General features: G+C 41.8%; 1 protein-coding gene across 2 annotated transcripts in view; it reads right to left on the reverse strand.

Moving 5' to 3' along the window:
- Positions 1–18,852, reverse strand: part of GRIK5 (glutamate ionotropic receptor kainate type subunit 5) — a 591,069-nt gene that overhangs the window by 12,526 nt on the left and 559,691 nt on the right. For both annotated transcript variants that reach the window (XM_073602012.1, XM_073602011.1), the window contains exons 18-19: positions 12,634–12,762; positions 7,441–7,562 (exon numbers count right to left, since the gene is read on the reverse strand). In XM_073602012.1, coding sequence (XP_073458113.1) covers positions 7,441–7,562; positions 12,634–12,762 — 251 coding nt within the window. The remainder of the gene's footprint in view (positions 1–7,440; positions 7,563–12,633; positions 12,763–18,852) is intronic.

Raw genomic sequence — 18,852 nt, forward strand, 5'->3', positions numbered from 1 at the left:
GACAACAGTTCACAACATGTTTGTCCTCCTCCTGTTCCAACGCCTTTCACCCAAGGAATAGTTTACTCATATAGACACGGAGAGTGCAAAATCTGATTCAGCTCCGCATAGAAACCAATAAGCTTCCATGTTTTTTTTTCTCAAAGCTTAACCGCTTACAGACCAGAAGATTTGGCTGCTTAACCAGTTCCGGACCAGCTGCCGCAGTTATACTGCGGCAGGTTGGCTCAGCTGGGCGAAGCATCGTAGCTGTACATCGGGCACGCAGCCGCCTGGGGGCTAGAGATCATCACAGCCCTTCTGTTTCCAGACGGTGCTATGCCCCACCTTCTTAACGCAAATACAGTGAACTGGCTGCATGAGAGGCATTTTCTGTATGTCCTCCCTGGTACCCCTGCCCAAAGAACACCCCAAAGAAGATGTTGTGTCTGCAGAAAACGTGGCTTTAGGCATGACACCCGCTTTTATTGTCCCTCCTGTCCTGACCAACCTGGTCTCTGCATCGGTAACTGTTTCAAACGCTACCACATACTAGTGGAGTATTAGCGTAGGGTACAGCACTACACAGTCCTAGGGCACACTTACACAGGGTCTCGAAAGATGAGATGGCCATCACATTTTGAGAGACCCTAATCTGGAACGTTTACAATTTATATAAGAGGGCAAAAAAAAAAACCCCCCAAAAAAACCCACAAAAACACAAAAAAATTAAAAATTAAAAAAGCCAAAAATAGTTGTGGTTTTATTTTTCTTCTCTCTATTGTACTTTCTCTTATGTTTGCTCTCTATTGTCCGCTCTATTGTTGGCTCTCTATTGTTCTATATATATTGTTCTCTTTCTATTGTTACTGTATTTTAGAACTGTAATGTTTTATTCTTTCTATGTTTTATTGTACTCGATTTGCAGGTATGGTATGTCTTACTGTTTTACTGTAATGTTACTTTGTTTTATTGTTAACCATCATTTTGCTTGGTACGCCATTCAGCTGCAGCACGGGTTTATTTATTCTGACAGCAACATCGTTTGCTCCCACGATACGTAAAGCTGTGACTCCAGCTCTGTAGGAGGTGACTTCACCACCACAGTTAAAAAAAGAGCATATATGCCGAAGCATGGGTGCAGGGGTGGAGGAGCGATTTGCTCCTAACATTAGGGGCGGATTGCCCCCATGCTTCGGCATATATTTTTTAGGCAAGGATTGCGTTAAAAAATTTTTTATTTTTACTATGTTTTATTGTATTTGCTTTGCAGGTATGGTATGTCTTACTGTTATGCCCCGTACACACGGTCAGATTTTCCGATGGACAATGTCCGATCGGAGCGTGTTGTCGGAAATTCCGACCGTGTGTGGGCTTCATCGGACATTTTCCATCGGATTTTCCGACACACAAAGTTGGAGAGCAGGAGATAAAATTTTCCGACAACAAAATCTGTTGTCGGAAATTCCGATCGTGTGTACACAAATCCAACGGACAAAGTGCCACGCATGCTCAGAATAAATAAAGAGATGAAAGCTATTGGCCATTGCCCCGTTTATAGTCCCGACGTACGTGTTTTACGTCACCACGTTTAGAACGATCGGATTTTCCGACAACTTTGTGCGACCGTGTGTAGACAAAACAAGTTTGAGCCAACATCCGTCGGAAAAAATCCTAGGATTTTGTTGTCGGAATGTCCGAACAAAGTCCGACCGTGTGTACGCCCTATTATACTGTAATAATGTTACTTTGTTTTATTGTTAAACATAATTTGCTTAGCAGGTACGCCATTCAGCTGCATCACTGATTTATTTATCTTGACAGCAACAGCGTTTGCTCTCACGATACGTAAATCAGCGACTCCAGTGCTGTAGGAGGTGATTTCACCACCACAGTTAAAAAAAAAAAAATGGTGCATGTATGCCCATCATTAGAAGTGGGTGGATGAAGGGTGGTATTCTAATGGTGGGCATACCCATACGATCAATCTCTTTTTTTTATGCAGCCCACAGGCTGCATGAAAAAAAGTACATTACAATATATGCCCAACAAGGACCAGCAACGTACTGGTATGTTGCTGGACTTTGAGTGGTTATACCAGAATGATGCCTATAGGTTTAGGTATCATCTTGGTATCATTCTTTTCAGCCAGCGGTTAGCTTTAATGTAAAAGCAATCCTAGCAGCCAATTAGCCCCTAGACTGCTTTTACAAGCAGTGGGAGGGAATGGGGAATGTCCCCCCCCCCCACCGTCTTCCATGGTTTTCTCTGGCTCTCCTGTTTCAACAGGGAACCCGAGAATGCGGCCGGTGGTTCTGCCAGCTGACCATAAACCAGACCAGAATGGCTCCAATTATCTCTATGGCCTAAGAAAGCGGAAGCTATGAGCATTTCATGACTTCGTCAGAGGTCAGAGGTTTCGCGACATATTAACAGGTCATTGGGAAATTGGGAAAGCATTTTATCACACCGATCTTGATGTGGTCAGATGCTTTGAGGGCAGAGAAGAGATCTAGGGTCTAATAGACACCATTTTTTTCAAAAAAGAGTACCTGTCACTACCTATTGCTATCATAGGGGATATTTACATTCCTTGAGATAACAATAAAAATGATTAAAAAAAAAAAAAAAAAGGCTCACGCGCAAAGGCGAATGCAAGTGTTGGTCTGGTGTCATATGTAAACAGCAATTGCACCATGCATGTGAGGTATCACCGCGAAGGTCAGATCAAGGGCAGTAATTTTAGCAGTAGACCTCCTCTGTAAATCTAAAGTGGTAACCTGTAAAGATTTTTAAAGGCTTTTAAAAATGCATGTAGTTTGTCACCGCTGCACGTTTGTGCGCAATTTTAAAGCATGTCGTGTTTGGTATCCATGTACTCAGCATAAGATCATCTTTTTTATTTCATCAAACATTTGGGCAATATAGTGTGTCTAGTGCATTAAAATTTAAAAAAGTGTTTTTTTTTTTTCCAAAACAATTGCGTTTGAAAAATCGCTGCGCACATACTGTGTGAAAAAAAATTGCAACACCCACCATTTTAATCTGTAGGGCTTTTGTTTTAAAAAAATATATAATGTTTGGGGGTTCAAAGTAATTTTCTAGCAAAAAAAAAATATTTTTTTCATGTAAACAAAAAGTGTCAGAAAGGGCTTTGTCTTCAAGTGGTTAGAAGAGTGGGTGATGTGTGACATAAGCTTCTAATGTTGTGCATAAAATGCCAGGACAGTTCAAAGTAGACACCCCAAACTATTTGCTGAGAGGCATGTTGTGTCCATGGAATATTTTATATTTTGCCACAAGTTTTGGGAAAATTACAAACTTTTTTTTTTGCACAAAGTTGTCACTAAATGATATATTGCTCACACGTGCCATGGGCATATGTGAAATTACAACCCAAAATACATTCTACTGCTTCTCCTGAGTATGGGGATACCACATGTGCTATCTTGGCATTTCATGTCCTCCGAAACTGTGATAGGAAGTGAGGAGTGAAATAAAAAATTTAAGCCTTTAGAAAGCCTGAAGGCGGTGATTGGATTTCGGGGTCCTGTACGTGGTTAGACTGCCAAAAAGTCCCACACATGTGGTATCCCCATACTCAGGAGAAGCAGCAGAATGTATTTTGGAGTGTAATTCCACATATAACCATGGCATGTGTGAGCAATATATCATTTAGTGACAACTTTCTGTAATTTTTTTTTATCTTTTGTCATTTTTCAATCACGTGACAAAAAAATAAAATATTCAATGGGCTCAACATGTCTCTCAGCAATTGCCTTGGGGTGTCTACTTTCCAAAATGGGGTCATTTGGGGGGGGGGGGTTGTACTGCCCTGCCATTTTAGCACCTCAAGAAATGACATAGGCAGTCATAAACTAAAAGCTGCGTAAATTCCAGAAAATGTACCCTAGTTTTTAGACGCTATAACTTTTGAGCAAAACAATAAATAAACGCTTATTGACATTTTTTTTTTACCAAAGACATGTGGCTGAATAGATTTTGGCATAGATGTATAATTAAAATTGATATTATTGGATTTGTTTTTATAACAAAAAGTAGAAAACATTATTTTTTCAAAATTTGTGGTATTTTTCCGTTTATATCGCAAAAATTTCGTTTGGGTACAACATTGCATGATCGCGCAATTACCAGTAAAAGCAGCGCAGTGCAAAATTGTAAAAAACGCTCTGGTCATTGAGCAGCCAAATGTTCCGGGGCTGAAGTGGTTAATGACCAGGCCATTTTTTGTGATACAGCACTGCGTCACTTTAACTAACAATTGCGTGATCGTGCGATGCTGTACCCAAATAAAATTGATGTCCTTTTTTTCCCACAAATAGAGCTTTCTTTTGGTGGTATTTGATCACCTCTGTGGTTTTTATTTTTTGCGCTATAAACAAAAAAAGAGCGTCAATTTTGAAAAAAAACTTTATTTTTTACTTTGCTATAATAAATATCCCCAAAATGTTTTTTAAAAACACATTTCTTCCTCAGTTTAGGTCAATATATATTCTTCTACATATTTTTGGTAAAAAAAAATCGCAATAAGCGTACATTGATTGGTTTGCACAAAAGTTATAGCGTCTACAAACTATGGGAAAAATGTATGGCATTTTTATGGCATTTTTTTCTCCCCTGACAGAACAAGCATCTGTGTGTTTACTCACATGAATCCCTGTTCCTGCTCTCGTGCACGGGATCGCGTGTGGCCGGCAGGCGATCACGCACGCTGGCCACGTGCATCGGTCTCCCCGCCGTGCAGCGCGCGCTTGCTGTCACCCTTAAAGGTACAGACATACCCATACGGCAATTCGCGGGAATGAACCACTTTGCCACCGTACATCGGCGTGAGCCAGTCGGCAAATGGTAATTGAACAAACTGAAGTTAGAAGATAATTGGCTACCATGCGAGCTGCGCCAGATTTTGCACTCTCCAGTTTTAGTAAATCAACCCTGGTGCTTCCATGATCAGACTCTCTTTGAGCAAGACATGTTGGAACAGGAGGAGGACAGGCGGAATGACATGTTGTGAACCTTTGCCACTGGATTAAAGTATTTTTAGCATTGGTGACATAATCAGTGTATAGTTATCGGCAGTTATGCCCCGTACACACAATAGGATTTTCTGACGGAAAATGTTCGATGGGAGCTTGTTGTCGGAAATTCCGACCGTGTGTAGGCTCCATCGGACATTTTACATCGGAATTTCCGTCACACAAAATTTGAGAGCTGGTTCTCAAATTTTCCGACAACAAAATCCGACGCACAAAGTTCCACGCATGCCCGGAATCAAGCAGAAGAGCAGCACTGGCTATTGAACTTCATTTTTCTCGGCTCGTCGTACGTGTTGTATGTCACCGCGTTCTTGACGTTCAGAATTTCCAACCAACTTTGTGTGACCGTGTGTATGCAAGACAAGTTTGAGTCAGCATCCATCGGAAAAAAAACATGGATTTTGTTGTCGGAAAATCCTATCATGTGTACAGGGCATAAGTCTGTCAAGTGGGGATGCCCTCCTGGGTGGGCACCTGACGGTACCAAAAAGTTCAAGGAGTTGTAGGCGCTTGGAGCCACATAGATCATTGTTGAGTCCATTTTTCTCAATATTATGGAAAGATTTTCTTTTGTGAGTTTAAGGTGATATATTTCCTTCAGGGTGCTCAGTTCTGCCCAACTGCTATAGAATTCCAAAAACAAATTCCCTCTAGAGGATTCGCCATAAAAATTCCTAATAAATTATTGAGGAATCAGCCTGGGAGAAGGAGGACATCTTCCTTATGGAACATACAAATATAAAAATGTTTGCCCGTGGGACTTTAAATAAAAAACAACAGATTTATTGGTTCACACAAGATCTACAGTAGCCTCAAACTGATGTCAATTATATGAACAGATTCATAATGTTGTACACATAATATTGCAGTAAAATACGATTTTCCATGATAAAGCTCCAAGATAAGTACAAGAATACATCCTAGTGACCCAACGCGTGTCCTAGGGGTGTCCGTGGGTCACTAGGATGCATTCTTGTACTTACCTTGGACCTTTATCATGGAAAATTGTAATTTACTGCAATATTATGTGTACAACATTACAAATCTGTTCATATAATTTTTGAGGCTACTGTTTGAGGCTACTGTAGATCTTGTGTGAACCAATAAATCTGTTGTTTTTAATTTAATTAATACCAGTGTCACACCTCATTTAAAGTCCCAAGGTGTACACCAGGTCACACTTTATTGTTCTAAATCTTCCTTATGGAAATGTGGGAGAAGCTGTGAACCCCGAGAGTAGCTTTTCTTAGCCAAGGTTCTGTGAGAACCTAGGGTTCCTCCAGAGGTTGCTAGGTGTTCTTTGAGCACTGATGTACTTTATCTGTCTGTAAGTGGATTATTCTTCCCATTGACCACAAATGTAAGGAAGCACTCTTCTCCCTGACTTTTAATAAACAGACTCTCACCAGCCCAGAAGTCCAGCGCTGTCTTCACTTGGGTTATTTGCTAATCTTCAGACCCCCGGCGCCACCATCTTGGCTGTGGGAGCCAGCTTTGACTTCCTGCTGTTTCACAGCTGGCTCACCACGGCACATGCGTGAGATCGCACTGTTGGATCAGCCACACAGCCTACTGGGACACGTCACATGTCCCAGGAGGCTGCGGGACCAATCTAACAGTGCAGCGGGAGGGGAGGGGGGCGGACCTATCAGAAAATGGTACAAACAGCCCCCTCCCCAACAAAACCCTTTCAAACATGGTAGAGGAGGGGGAGGAGAGGCACATTAGCAGTAATTTTACTTGTTAAAGTGAACTTGCACCCGGATGATTGCATACTAAAGTATTTTATTCGGTGGATCAGTAAAAGCAATTTAAAACAAGCCCACATTTGTTTCTGTATCTTTTAATATATTTTTTTATCTTCTTGGGGTGAAATTTGTTTTCAAAGTTCACAGAAACCTTAGCTATTCTTCTATTACAACAGAATCTTGGCAGTCAGTCCTTTAATGTAAACACATAGTAGAAATTTCTAAGCTGTCAGAAACAGATTGAAACCTTTAGAGCAGCCTTTAAGAGATGGCTTGTTTTAAAGCTCTTTTACTGTTTGTAAAGACCTTGCAAATAGTTTAATGCCCATAGTCTGGGCACAGTGCACTTTAAAGTGACTTTGTTATGAGAAAAATATAAGGGCTACCATTGCTGGCCTCTTTTGAAAATGCTAGTTGCCTGGTTGTGTCTGGCTTCGATACCTTTGAGTCACAGACCTGGTTTAAGCATGCTGTAAATTATTGTCAGAAAAGTGTCAGGCGTCCTTATCTTTATACTTGTTCCAGGTCAGGGACTGAGAAATCATTGAAAAGCAAGCATTAGCATTGCAACCAGGGACAGTTCTGAGCTGTGAAGTGGAGAAACACTTGATTGCGATGTACTGTACTTTTTCCATTTTGTCACTAAGCCTCCTCACCTCCTCGTTGTCCACTGAACGTCTCGTTGACCAGACAAACTCCATAATTGCAACAAATACGGCAATGATTAGACCGCAGATCAAAACCACAAAGATACCTCCGATGTTCTCCATCCCCAGCCCTGTAAATACAAACACAGAATAAATGAAAGGGTGTTCTTCAGGTCACTGTCTGACCAAAGCATAGAAATAGCTGTAATAAATCCCAAACTACCCAAGCAACTACAACATGATTTTCAGCAATGTGACTGGAAATTTCTGCAACTCGTTACAACATTCCTATGACCATCCACTACAACCTGATTGCCATTGAATTTGGTTTTGATTGTTAGATTATGGCCCATTGTTCCAATCTTCTCATAATGGTCCTCTGATTGTGCATGTTTGTGTAGTTTTGAGGCAATCTCTGCAACATTCCTTTGTCTAGTTTTTACAAGAAGTTATAGTCAGTCTATCTATCTATCTATCTATCTATCTATCTATCTATCTATCTATCTATCTATCTATCTATCTATCTATCTATCTATCTATCTATCTATCTGTCTGTCTGTCTGTCTGTCTGTCTGTCTGTCTGTCTGTCTGTCTGTCTGTCTGTCTGTCTGTCTGTCTATCTATCTATCTATCTATCTATCTATCTATCTATCTATCTATCTATCTATCTATCTATCATAGTCACATAGTGACATAGTAGGTGAGGTTGAAAAAAAAGACACAAGTCCAACCTATGTGTGTGATTATATGTCAGTATTACATTGTATATCCCTGTATGTTGTGGTCGTTCAGGTGTTTATCTAATAGTTTTTTGAAACTATAGATGCCCCCCACTGAGACCACCTCCTGTGGAAGGGAGTTCCACATCCTTCCTGCTCTTACAGTGAAGAACCCTCTACGCAGTTTAAGGTTAAACCTCTTTTCTTCTAATTTTATTGAGTGGCCACGTGTCTTATTAAACTCCCTTTCGCAGAAAAGTTTTATCTCTATTGTGGGGTCACCAGTATGGTATCTATCTATCTATCTATCTATCTATCTATCTATCTATCTATCTATCTATCTATCTATCTATCTATCTATCTCCTTACCAGGTAAATTCATCCTCTCTACTTGTCCTGGTGACCATTGTCACCGCAACAGAAAGTGACTGGAAAACCAAAATTTCCAAGAGTTCTCTCTAGAATAGAGTGTAAGGGGAAATTTTACAATGTGGACACCTGTTCTGGTGACACTTTGGATAATTTTCCCTTAGCTTCTTGTGTCTCTAGGAGACAGGATATAAGGGGAAACTGCCAGGTGTCTTCACCACAAAAACTTGATTTGACATACACTTTAAAGCTTAATCCTGGTATTTTTTATGGCTGTTGTCTTTCATATGAGGAAAGGTTAGATCATATTTTCATTGCTGTTTCTGTTCCAAGACAGGAAGTGAGGTGAAACATGACAGTTGTTCTAACCCTTCCACATTCTGAACGAATATAAAAAACATTTGGCTGGAGTTAAGTTTTTAAAGGAAACCAAGTGTCAGAAATAGATTACAGAAGAAATTCTAGTCACGTGACTAAAAACCATCCCGCGGGCTTTGGCGCGGTCTGTGGTGCAGCAGTACCAGCTAAATGCATTCAATGACATAGGCATATGGGAAATTTGCAGGGGTAGCAGCCATGATTGTCTAGCAGCATTACTCCCCTGCAGGACAGTCATCCTTGAAATCCACTCCTGAAATCTACATTGACATCTTTTAGGTGATGTTTGTAGAGGGCAATGATAACCCAAGGGTTTAACAGTCCAGATCTTTTTAGCAGCCTCCAGCAGACTCACAACTCTTCAAGACAAGTGTATTCACCAACTCCTCCTCACCAGATCCAACAAGGACTGTTAAACCCTTGGGACAAAGACCCATCCATGAACTTACGTGCGGAGAGGCAGAATCTACAGGAAGAGCTGGAGAAGAAGCAAGCTGCGTTTATCCTGCTGAATCCATCACTTCCGAACGTCCACCCGGAGGCTGCATCCTATGAATTGAATAGGTGCCTTCCTGGTTACCTTCCAAGCTTGGTTGGCTTATCAGGTGTATACCTGTAGTCCAATCTTTCTGGTACTTCTGGTGGTGGATTCTCTATGTTACTGACTATCCACTCTGATGTTCGCTCAAGATCTTAGTGATTGTCACGCACTTGTCTTGGATCACTCACTTTTGGGACTTACTGGATCTTATATGGTCCCTCATCATCACATATGGACACTAACTTCTATTGAATTTTACCATTGTATTTTTCAGTATCTTCATATTTTTTATATTGATTATATGTCACTATATTTTCTATTTATTTTGTCACTGACAATATTCCCACTTGTTTGATTTTCTGATCATTTTCATCCTCAATATTGTCGATAATTATTATTCTCGACATCAGTTTGTTTATAGCGCTGCACATTTTTCTACCCTTTTATTGTCACATTTTACACTGCTGCGCTGGCTGCTTTGTCAGGTTTTTTGACAGAGCAGTATATTTTGGTGCTTTGCCAGTATAGACAGAGCCAATGGCATCTACCGTATAGTAATCTTTACCAATATAACTCCTAGATATGAAGGGGGGGAGGGGCAAAACTTCGACCTAGCTCAGGGCCCCATTCTGCTTTAATCTTCATATGTTACATCTGAAGAACCTTGGGTGCAATCATACATGGAGGCGAAACATGAAGCACCAAATAATAGGCAGTGGGCCTATCCAGTGTATGAAGATTCATTTGTATTATGATGAAAAATATCAATGTGTTTTGGAGGTTTTGAATTACCCTCATGCTTCAGGGCTTACAGAAGAGGAACATTCAGCCTAAGACTTAAAGTGGTTGGATACCCAGGGAAGTGACTGGCCTCAAGTGATACACATAGATGAAACAAATCCTCCTTCATAAGTTGTACCTCTATATCTGCAGTCTTCTCTTCTCTACATCTGTTCAAAGAGTACATAGTTTTTAAGGCTCGTCTGAACAGTCAGGAAAAAAGAGGGAGGAGAGCTGAAGTCTCACACTGCAGAGCTCACTGAGAAGAGCTCTGAGAGCTGATTGGAGGGAAGGGACACCCCCCTCCACACAGGACCAGAGCTGAGACTGTCAATCAGCTGGAATTCCCTCCCTTGTCACCTTTTATCCCTTGGTGTCAGATAAACGCCTTTGAAGTGACTCATGCTAATAACAGAGGAATGAGGCAGCAGACAGAAATGACACTTAGTGCTCTTAATTGAGACAAGTACACACTATAGAGGGATATGCTTTGTTCATATTTCATGTCTGAGGTTTACAACCACTTTAACCACTCGCCGACCAGCTGCAGTACATATACTGTGGCAGGTTGACTCTATTTCATGAAACGACGTACATCGTTTCGTGCAATAGCCAGCGGGGGCATGTGCGCTGATTGGCCAGAGGGGGAGCCAATCAGCGGGTCCGGCAGACACGATGCTGGCAGACGATACCCGCGATCGCTCCCCAGAAAGACAGGACGGCGGTCTGCCTATGTATGTAAACAAGTGCATACCTGACAGGCTGTCTTGTCAGGTATGAACAGAGAGATCTTTCTGATCGGATCTCTCTGTTCATACAGTGAGTCCATCCCCCACACAGTTAAAAAGCACCCCCTAGGGACACACCTAACCCTTTGAGCGCCCTTGGTGTTAACCCCTTCCATGCCAGTATCATTAGTACAGTAAAAGTGTCAATTAGGTGTCCGATTTGTCCGCAATGTTGCAGTCTCACTAAAAATCGCTGATCAATTACTTACATTACTATTAGAAAAAAAAAAGCCATAAAAATATCCCCTATTTTGTAGACGCTATAACGGTTGCGCAAACCAATCAATATACGCTTATTGGAATTTTTTTACCAAAAATATGTAGCAGAATACATTTTGGCCTAAACTGAAGAAGAAATTTGTTTTTTTACATTTTTTTATTGGGTATGTTTTATAGCAGAAAGTAAGAAATATTGTTTTTTTTTCAAAATTGTCGGCCTTTTTTTGTTTATAGAGCAAAAAAAAAAATAGCAGGAGGGAACTTAGTTCAGACACCACCAGCATTAAAAGCATGTAATGGTGAGGGGTGTTGGTGTGTCAATTGTTTCTGGCTGCTGGGGGATCTATTGTTGCAACGGCAGATCTATTGTTGGGTGGGGGGTCTATAGTTTCTGGGGAGGTCTATTGTTGCTGGAGGGGGGTCAATTGTTGTTGGAACCACTGTTGAGGGAGAGGTCTACTAATTCTGGGGGAGTATTTTGTTGTGGGGGGGGGGGGTAGTTTACTGTAGTTGGCTACATGGGATCTATTTTACTGCTTTAATTTCTATCATTAATACATTCCAAACAAATTACTTAGCACTATAAATTATACTTGGTTCTGTACTCTCTAAAAAGGGTGGTACTGGGAGGTGGGTAGGTGGTGGAAGCAAGGTACGTTGCTCAGAAGTGGGTAAGTGGCGGAGACCAGGGGTAACTCGGAAGTGGGGAGTACCTGCACCTATTCTCTGAGAAAAAAAGCCCTCAGTAAAATATTTGGGCAGGTTAGATGACCTTGTCTCACTGACACTGGGCACAGAAGACATCAGAGGTTCCTGTTTGTAGATCATGAGGGAACTTTCACTGCAATAGGAATAACAGTCCCTGTGTTTTTCAGGAACACCAGGCATGAGCAGTGTGTATAGAAGATTGGGATGGCTTCTGGATCCCTCTAGGTGTTTGCCTGGAGTTCAGCCTTAATGTCTCATGTTTTTCATGATGAAATCATAAAATAGTTTCTAAAACGTCTTTAAACAGTCAAACTCCAGCACACTTACACCAGGGCTCAGTATAAAATCATTAGACCTGTAACAGAAAAGTACAAGGAAGAAGATGCAGGACAGAGAGAGATGACATGAGGAGAGAGACTGGAGTTGGTCAAATGAAGCATGAAACCAAAGCTGAGTTGAGATGTTGAGAAGCAAGGTTGTTTAGCTGGCGCAGTAACAGGCTAATGCTATGAGTTACCAGCATGAGACGAGGTGACAGATGATCCAGTAGAGGAGGTTTCTCTATTCCAGTCTGAGATAGCGAGAAGGAGAATGTACAATGAGATTGAAACATGAAAAAGATAAATAGAATAGATAGGTTTGATACTTTGGTTCTGAATGGATAGAAGCGTGAGGCTACAAAGCCCTTAAGACCTCTGACCTTTGGCTCGATGGTCCTCCTCCTTGGGACACTTGCTGCCTTCCCACCACTTGCGTTTTAGTATCTCTAAGCGATTGTTCTCTTGCAGTTGAAGGATGGCAAGTGTGATCTCATCTCTGTATGGTGATTCTGAGGGAACAAAGAGAAAAAAAATGTTGTGATCATTTAAGAAATACATTTTCTCCAGTCTTTTAGTCTTCCCTCTCTCTTCTCACAAATGCTTCTTGGGGCAACGCATTGCAGTTACACCTACCTTTCCCTCAACCCAACCTTCTTGAACTGTCTTATGCATATAAAAGATGAAGATTAAACAAAATTAAAACAAGGCCTCTTCCTTTTTTTCTTCAATACATCTCAACAACTGAAAGAACTCTTCCTTACCAGAGGGATGAGATATATTTTAATGTTTAATTAGTATTTTTTTGGAAATCAGATTTAGTTTTTCCTTTTTTTTTCTCATTTCTTTTGGATGTGGTTTGTTTTGAATACATTTCTTTCCATGGTATATGTGTCAGCAAAAAAATTCAATAAATAAAAAATGGATTAAAAAAACTCTTCCTTTACAGTATTAAGTGTATTGAAAAATCACAGGTCTTCTTTTGGTATCAACTGTATTGCCTTTAAAGTACTATGTAACTCAATCACTAAAATCTAATTTAAATGTTAATACAATTTCAGAACTCCTTTTTAATATTTTTACATTTGTAGCTTTTGTTAAAATAATACCTGGTGATCTTTCACAGGCACTTCATGTTACACTTTGTCCCTATCTCCCAGTTGTGTTCTTTTTGTGTCACCCTGTCATATGGGCTTCTGATGGAGGCTACAAGTGGCAATTGAACACTTAATACTCCGGCATGGTCCGTTGTTGTTAGTTTCAGGAAACCTACCCTCAGAAATGCCACACAGACATGGCTATAGTGCATGAATATAGATAGGAATTGGTGGTAAACAGATTGGAGAAGATCACTAGTACTGAGATGCAACAACAGTTTGCAAAACAAGATGAAAACAGCATTTCATTTTTTAAAAACGCCAATCGTTTAGTACACACAGTGCTTTACCAAACTAAATGTCATTTAGTTGAATTAATAATTAGTTCAAGAATCTTCTGCCAGTCATGTATATAGTAGTCAATACATCTCCATGACATGTGGCACTTACCGTATTTGCACATCTCTGTAGGTCTTTATGCTGCTTTACTAAATATTTTAATTTTACACCTGTTCGCTTTACTAAACATGGCACATATGCAAAAGATACCAATTACCCTAACCCTGCTGGGTTAGGATATTCCCACCAAAACTATATCACTCTATTCCACTTCTCCCCATATCCAGTGCTACTATGATAGTCAATGTGTGGCCATAAACTGAACTTCCTGGTTCTCCCTCTGGTGCTCCATATTTTCCTATGGAGAACCCATTAGGGTACTGGTGTCACCATCATTAAAGTACTGTTGCCAGCATACACTCTGGGCAAACCAATCTTGTGGAGAAAAGATCACTACTTAGATTAAATAACCTTTACAGGTCATTATTGTTTCCCCCAATATAATCCGAAAGCAGAGGTTTTTGGCTGTGCCCCCTACTTTCTACCTTGCAGGAATAAACATACATGAACAAGAACCTGAACATGCATGTTTATGTCTAGAGCTGCCAAAAAAAAAACATGCCCAATGATTTTTGTGCATATACATCCATGTGTCTCCATGGAACAATAGCTACCTATGTGATATAAACTACAATAGTTTCTCCTAAATCACAGCTGTGCCTATAAACAGTATATATACTTATACCATAGATACAATTTCTCCCTTATTTTGAGGGACGGTCGCCCTTTTAAACCAAATCTCTCTGTCCCTTCTTTCTGATTTTTGGCAGGATGTATGGACCCCTGTGAAAAAGTACTATTTAATTACCAAAAGTGTTATACATCACTAAACATTTTATCAAGCATCTAAATCAGCCATTCTTAACTAGGGTGTTAGCTGCTGTATTGAAAATGAAGTTTGGCAATACACAACAAGGAAGGCTGCCCAACCTGGAACACTCGCAGGTAGTAACAGCAACAAAATGTACTGGAAGATTTAAGTGTGCTGACAGCGTCTTTCTCGAGGGGCGAACTGCGGCCCAGCCGATTCAGACCCAAGTGGGGAGGATTCCAAGAAAGATAGCGTGTCCCTGCACTTTCCCTACTTGACTGGAACCTCTCCCAGATGCTAATCACTGTCCCTGACAGACGGATGACCTGTCCCTACTCTAGCCATACGCGAAACACGCACCAAGCCTGGGAGCCAGTGTCTTAAATAGACTCTGCCTGACCCAAGATGGCCACCAGAGTCACATGGGGTGCCAACATCCAATCATATAGCTGGCCCCTGTGACCCAGGAAACCATAGAGTTCCCACTCCCTCTGCAATGACACTGTGGTTAAGCACCACCTGCAGTGGAGAAAGCAGACTGCACCTGCCTACACTTAGCTAGGGGTTCCTTGAACTGATTGACATGATTTTTTGTTGCCTTCATAGTTCCAGGGCTGGTACAACAAGGTACAGCCAACAACACCAATTATATTTTTAGCTGTCTGTAAGGGTCGCAGTCTGACCTCCACTGTAAAGCAGGCCATACATGGAGCGAAATTTGCTCGATTCCCCCATCAACACACAGAAAGTGTTTGTCATGGTTATGCAATAGAGTCTTGTCTGTCAGCTTACCTGTCTCCATGTGTTCATCTCTAAAAACCAGCTGTCTCTCACCTGACTGCTTTTATTAACTCTCCTCTAGCATGACTCCACCCCAGCTCCTATCAGAGAACTCTATATTAACCTCTGCTTTGCAGGCCAGCCCTGCTGATTAAACTTTGTGTGTTTGGCTTCCTGTTCCTGCCTGCCGTGTGCTCTACGTTTGTTTCTGTTACCGACCTTGGCGTGTTCTCTACTATTCCTGTCTGCTCGTGACCCTGACCTTTGGCGTGTCCCCGACTATCCCTGTTTGCCTGTGACCCTGAACCTTGGCGTGTACTCTGTTGTCCTTGTCTGCTTGTGGCCCTGACCATGGCTTATTCCTTTACTATCCCTATCCTCCTGTTGCCTACTGTGGGTGTGAGCTGTGGGACCCCTGGGGTCGCGACCTGGAGCCAGTTGCAGCCCAGTCCATCCTCACCACTAGAGGCTCTGGTGAACACCTGCTGGCTCTTAGACTCCGAGCCCCAGGGAATCCTACGCTCTAACCCCGGTGGGATCCGTGTTGGTGTTCCAGCGGCCCTGCCTTCCTTACACCCGGACTCCCATCCACAGCAGTCAGCCATAGGGTCCACTGCCTTGCGGTGCACTCCTGATCCCAACGGTGTGCATCTGTCACCTAGCCTCAAGGTGACCTGACAGTGTTGACAGGAAAATCTCTTCTGTGGAGCCATTGTGTTTTCCCGATGGGGGGCGGGGAAAGCCACCCCTGCTGGGAGAAGACAGTAATTATTGCTAGCAGCTATACTAGCTGTAAGTGTAGCTATACTCGCATGCAAAATCTGGCAGGCTTGTTGTACCCAAGTTGATTGATCGATCATCTTGGTACATTCAGTCTGCCTGTACATGGTTTGAATCTCGGCTGGTTCTTGTTGAACCAGCCGAGATTCGAACAGTCTATGATTGGCTTTAGGGGGGCCATTTTTCCCACTAGCCACCATTGTAGGGAGCATTCTTCCCACTGAATTGTTTTTTGCAGGAGTTCCCCGAAACCTGAAAATTATTTCAAAGGTTCCTCTGGTGTAAAGAGGTTAAGAAAAAATGTTTTGCTATTTTGAAAAGCTGAAAACAGCACGTCAGGGCTTAACTAATCCTTTTCTGCATTTGCATTCTTCATGGTTGGCAGAATTGGGTGCACGGCAGTGGTGTGTCCTTTGCCTTCACGTTTTGTGATAAAAGGCGTCCCTCTTTCTCATCTCAGAAAATTGGGAGGTATTCTTACACAATAGGCCACATGTTTCCACATAGGCTTTTCGCTTTATGCAATCAATCTCTGGAAACGTGATTCAGATTAAACGCCCAAATCCCTTTTGCCAGCAACTGAAGTTCTCTACAGAGAGTTAAGTTTTCAGCTGTCGAGAGACTACTGGCATGCTGTGCCAGCTAAGACCACCTGCTTCCATTGTATGCTTGCGCTGTGGACCTACTGTGAGTCGCTTTCCTGCTTGCGCTATCTTAATTACTATATTTTTTTAGGGACATTGATGCACCATCAACCCAGATGGTCTAAAAGTTTCCAGGAAGAGTGGCCATCTGCCAGAAAGCAATTAATTGAAACAGCTTGAGAGGAAAGCAGCAGTGAAAAGAATTAGCATGCAACAGCCTCGGAACTGTAATATACTGCCCCTTGTTCCTTTTAAGTAGCATTAAAATAAACTCTCTGGCCCGGTAAGACTTTCCGACTCCTGGCCTTGCGGCCACTGTAAAAGTCTACAATGATGTAGCACTTCTGGTAAAATAAAAAGAATAAAAAAGTTACAAGAAATCCAGATAAAAAGCAAAACTCTTTCTGCTAAAAGCTTAACTCCAGGCAATCAACTAAATATGTAGATAAAATATATACATGAAAGTAATTTACTTGCTGAAGAATGTATATTTCTGAGATTTATGAAGCTCTGCACTTAGCACAGTCCTGTCTGGGAAGGCAGGAGCCCTGAAATTTCTTTGGTGCAGTTAAGTAAGACTAATGCCGCGTACATACGGTCGGACTTTTCGGCTACAAAAGTCCGACAGCCCGTCCGACAGACTTTCGACAGACTTTCGACTGACTTTTGGCGGACTTTTGGCGGACTTGCGGCAGACTTTCTAACGAACGGACTTGCCTACATACGATCACACAAAAGACCGACGGATTCGTACGTGATGACGTACACCGGACTAAAATAAGGAAGTTGATAGCCAGTAGCCAATAGCTGCCCTAGCGTGGCTTTTTGTCCGTCGGACTAGCATACAGACGAGCGGATTTCTGGGTCTGGTGTAGTTACGACGTAAAGATTTGAAGCATGTTTCAAATCTAAAGTCCCTCAGATTTGCGGCTGAAAAAGTCAGCTGAAAGTCCAGGGAAGCCCACACACGATCGGATTATCAGCCAGCTTTGGTCCGTTGGCGTCCGTCAGACTTTTGTAGATGAAAAGTCCGACCGTGTGTACGCGGCATAACAGGTCTTGTCTCTCCCCCAGGTTGTGATTGGACAGCGAAGGGAGAGACAGTAAACTGATGAGTGTCTCGGGATATCCTTTTTGTTTGAATTTACTGGTCAGCTTAGCACCCTGATAGACATAATCCTCTGTCCTAGAACGGTGCCTGTGCAGCCTTTGGAACTGCCCCAAGGGAACGTTATTCTTACATGCAGGGTGATGGCAGCTAGAAAAATGAAGATAGGAGTTCCCACTAGTGGGTTTACAGGAATTTTTAGTTTTAATCACTCCTCCTTCATAAAACAATTCAAGATCTAAAAAGACCAAAGATAGAGGGTCAAGCATATGTGTAAATTTTAGACCTAGGTCATTGCAGTTACAGTGTCTAACAAAGGCTGCAAAATCTTCCTGGCTACCACTCCATAGGAGGAGAATGTCGTCAATGTAGCGACCAAAAAATACAATGTACCTAGCATAGGGGTTGTGACTCCAGATATAGCGTTCTTCCCAAAAACCCATTGTAACATTTGCGTAAGAGGGAGCAAAACTAGCTCCCATTGCGGTGCCATTAATTTGAAGATAGAACTTGTCTTGGAACACAAAATAGTTGTGGCATCTATTAAGAACTGAGCTTGTCTGTGGTTCATGTTGGTATCTGTAAATAAAGCAAGTATGATGTTTAACATGGATTGTCTGTCAGCCATGTTTTAACCCTTTGCATTCTTGGAATATTTTGATTTTACAATAAATCTTCTTACACAAACCGTGGCATAGACATTTTTATGGCTTCTTTGAGGCCTCAAGTGGTTTGTAGCCATCACCCCCCAGCCCTGGATTAAGAGGAATCCTTTTGTTGTTTGTTCTTTTGCACAACACCATCCCCGGTGTTTTGGTTCCCCTCTACCTGCAGAGGGCTAACATTTATTAAACAGACTGCCATATGTTGGTTCACCATACAGCGCCTGAACTTTTTAGAAGCACACTTGTAGTAAACCGATGAGCTCATCTCTCCGTCATTCTGTTTTTTCCTCCTATCAGCATGTTCCTTGTTAGCACATG

This window comes from Aquarana catesbeiana, linkage group LG10 (assembly GCF_042186555.1).
Source record: "Aquarana catesbeiana isolate 2022-GZ linkage group LG10, ASM4218655v1, whole genome shotgun sequence".
NCBI lineage: Eukaryota > Metazoa > Chordata > Amphibia > Anura > Ranidae > Aquarana > Aquarana catesbeiana.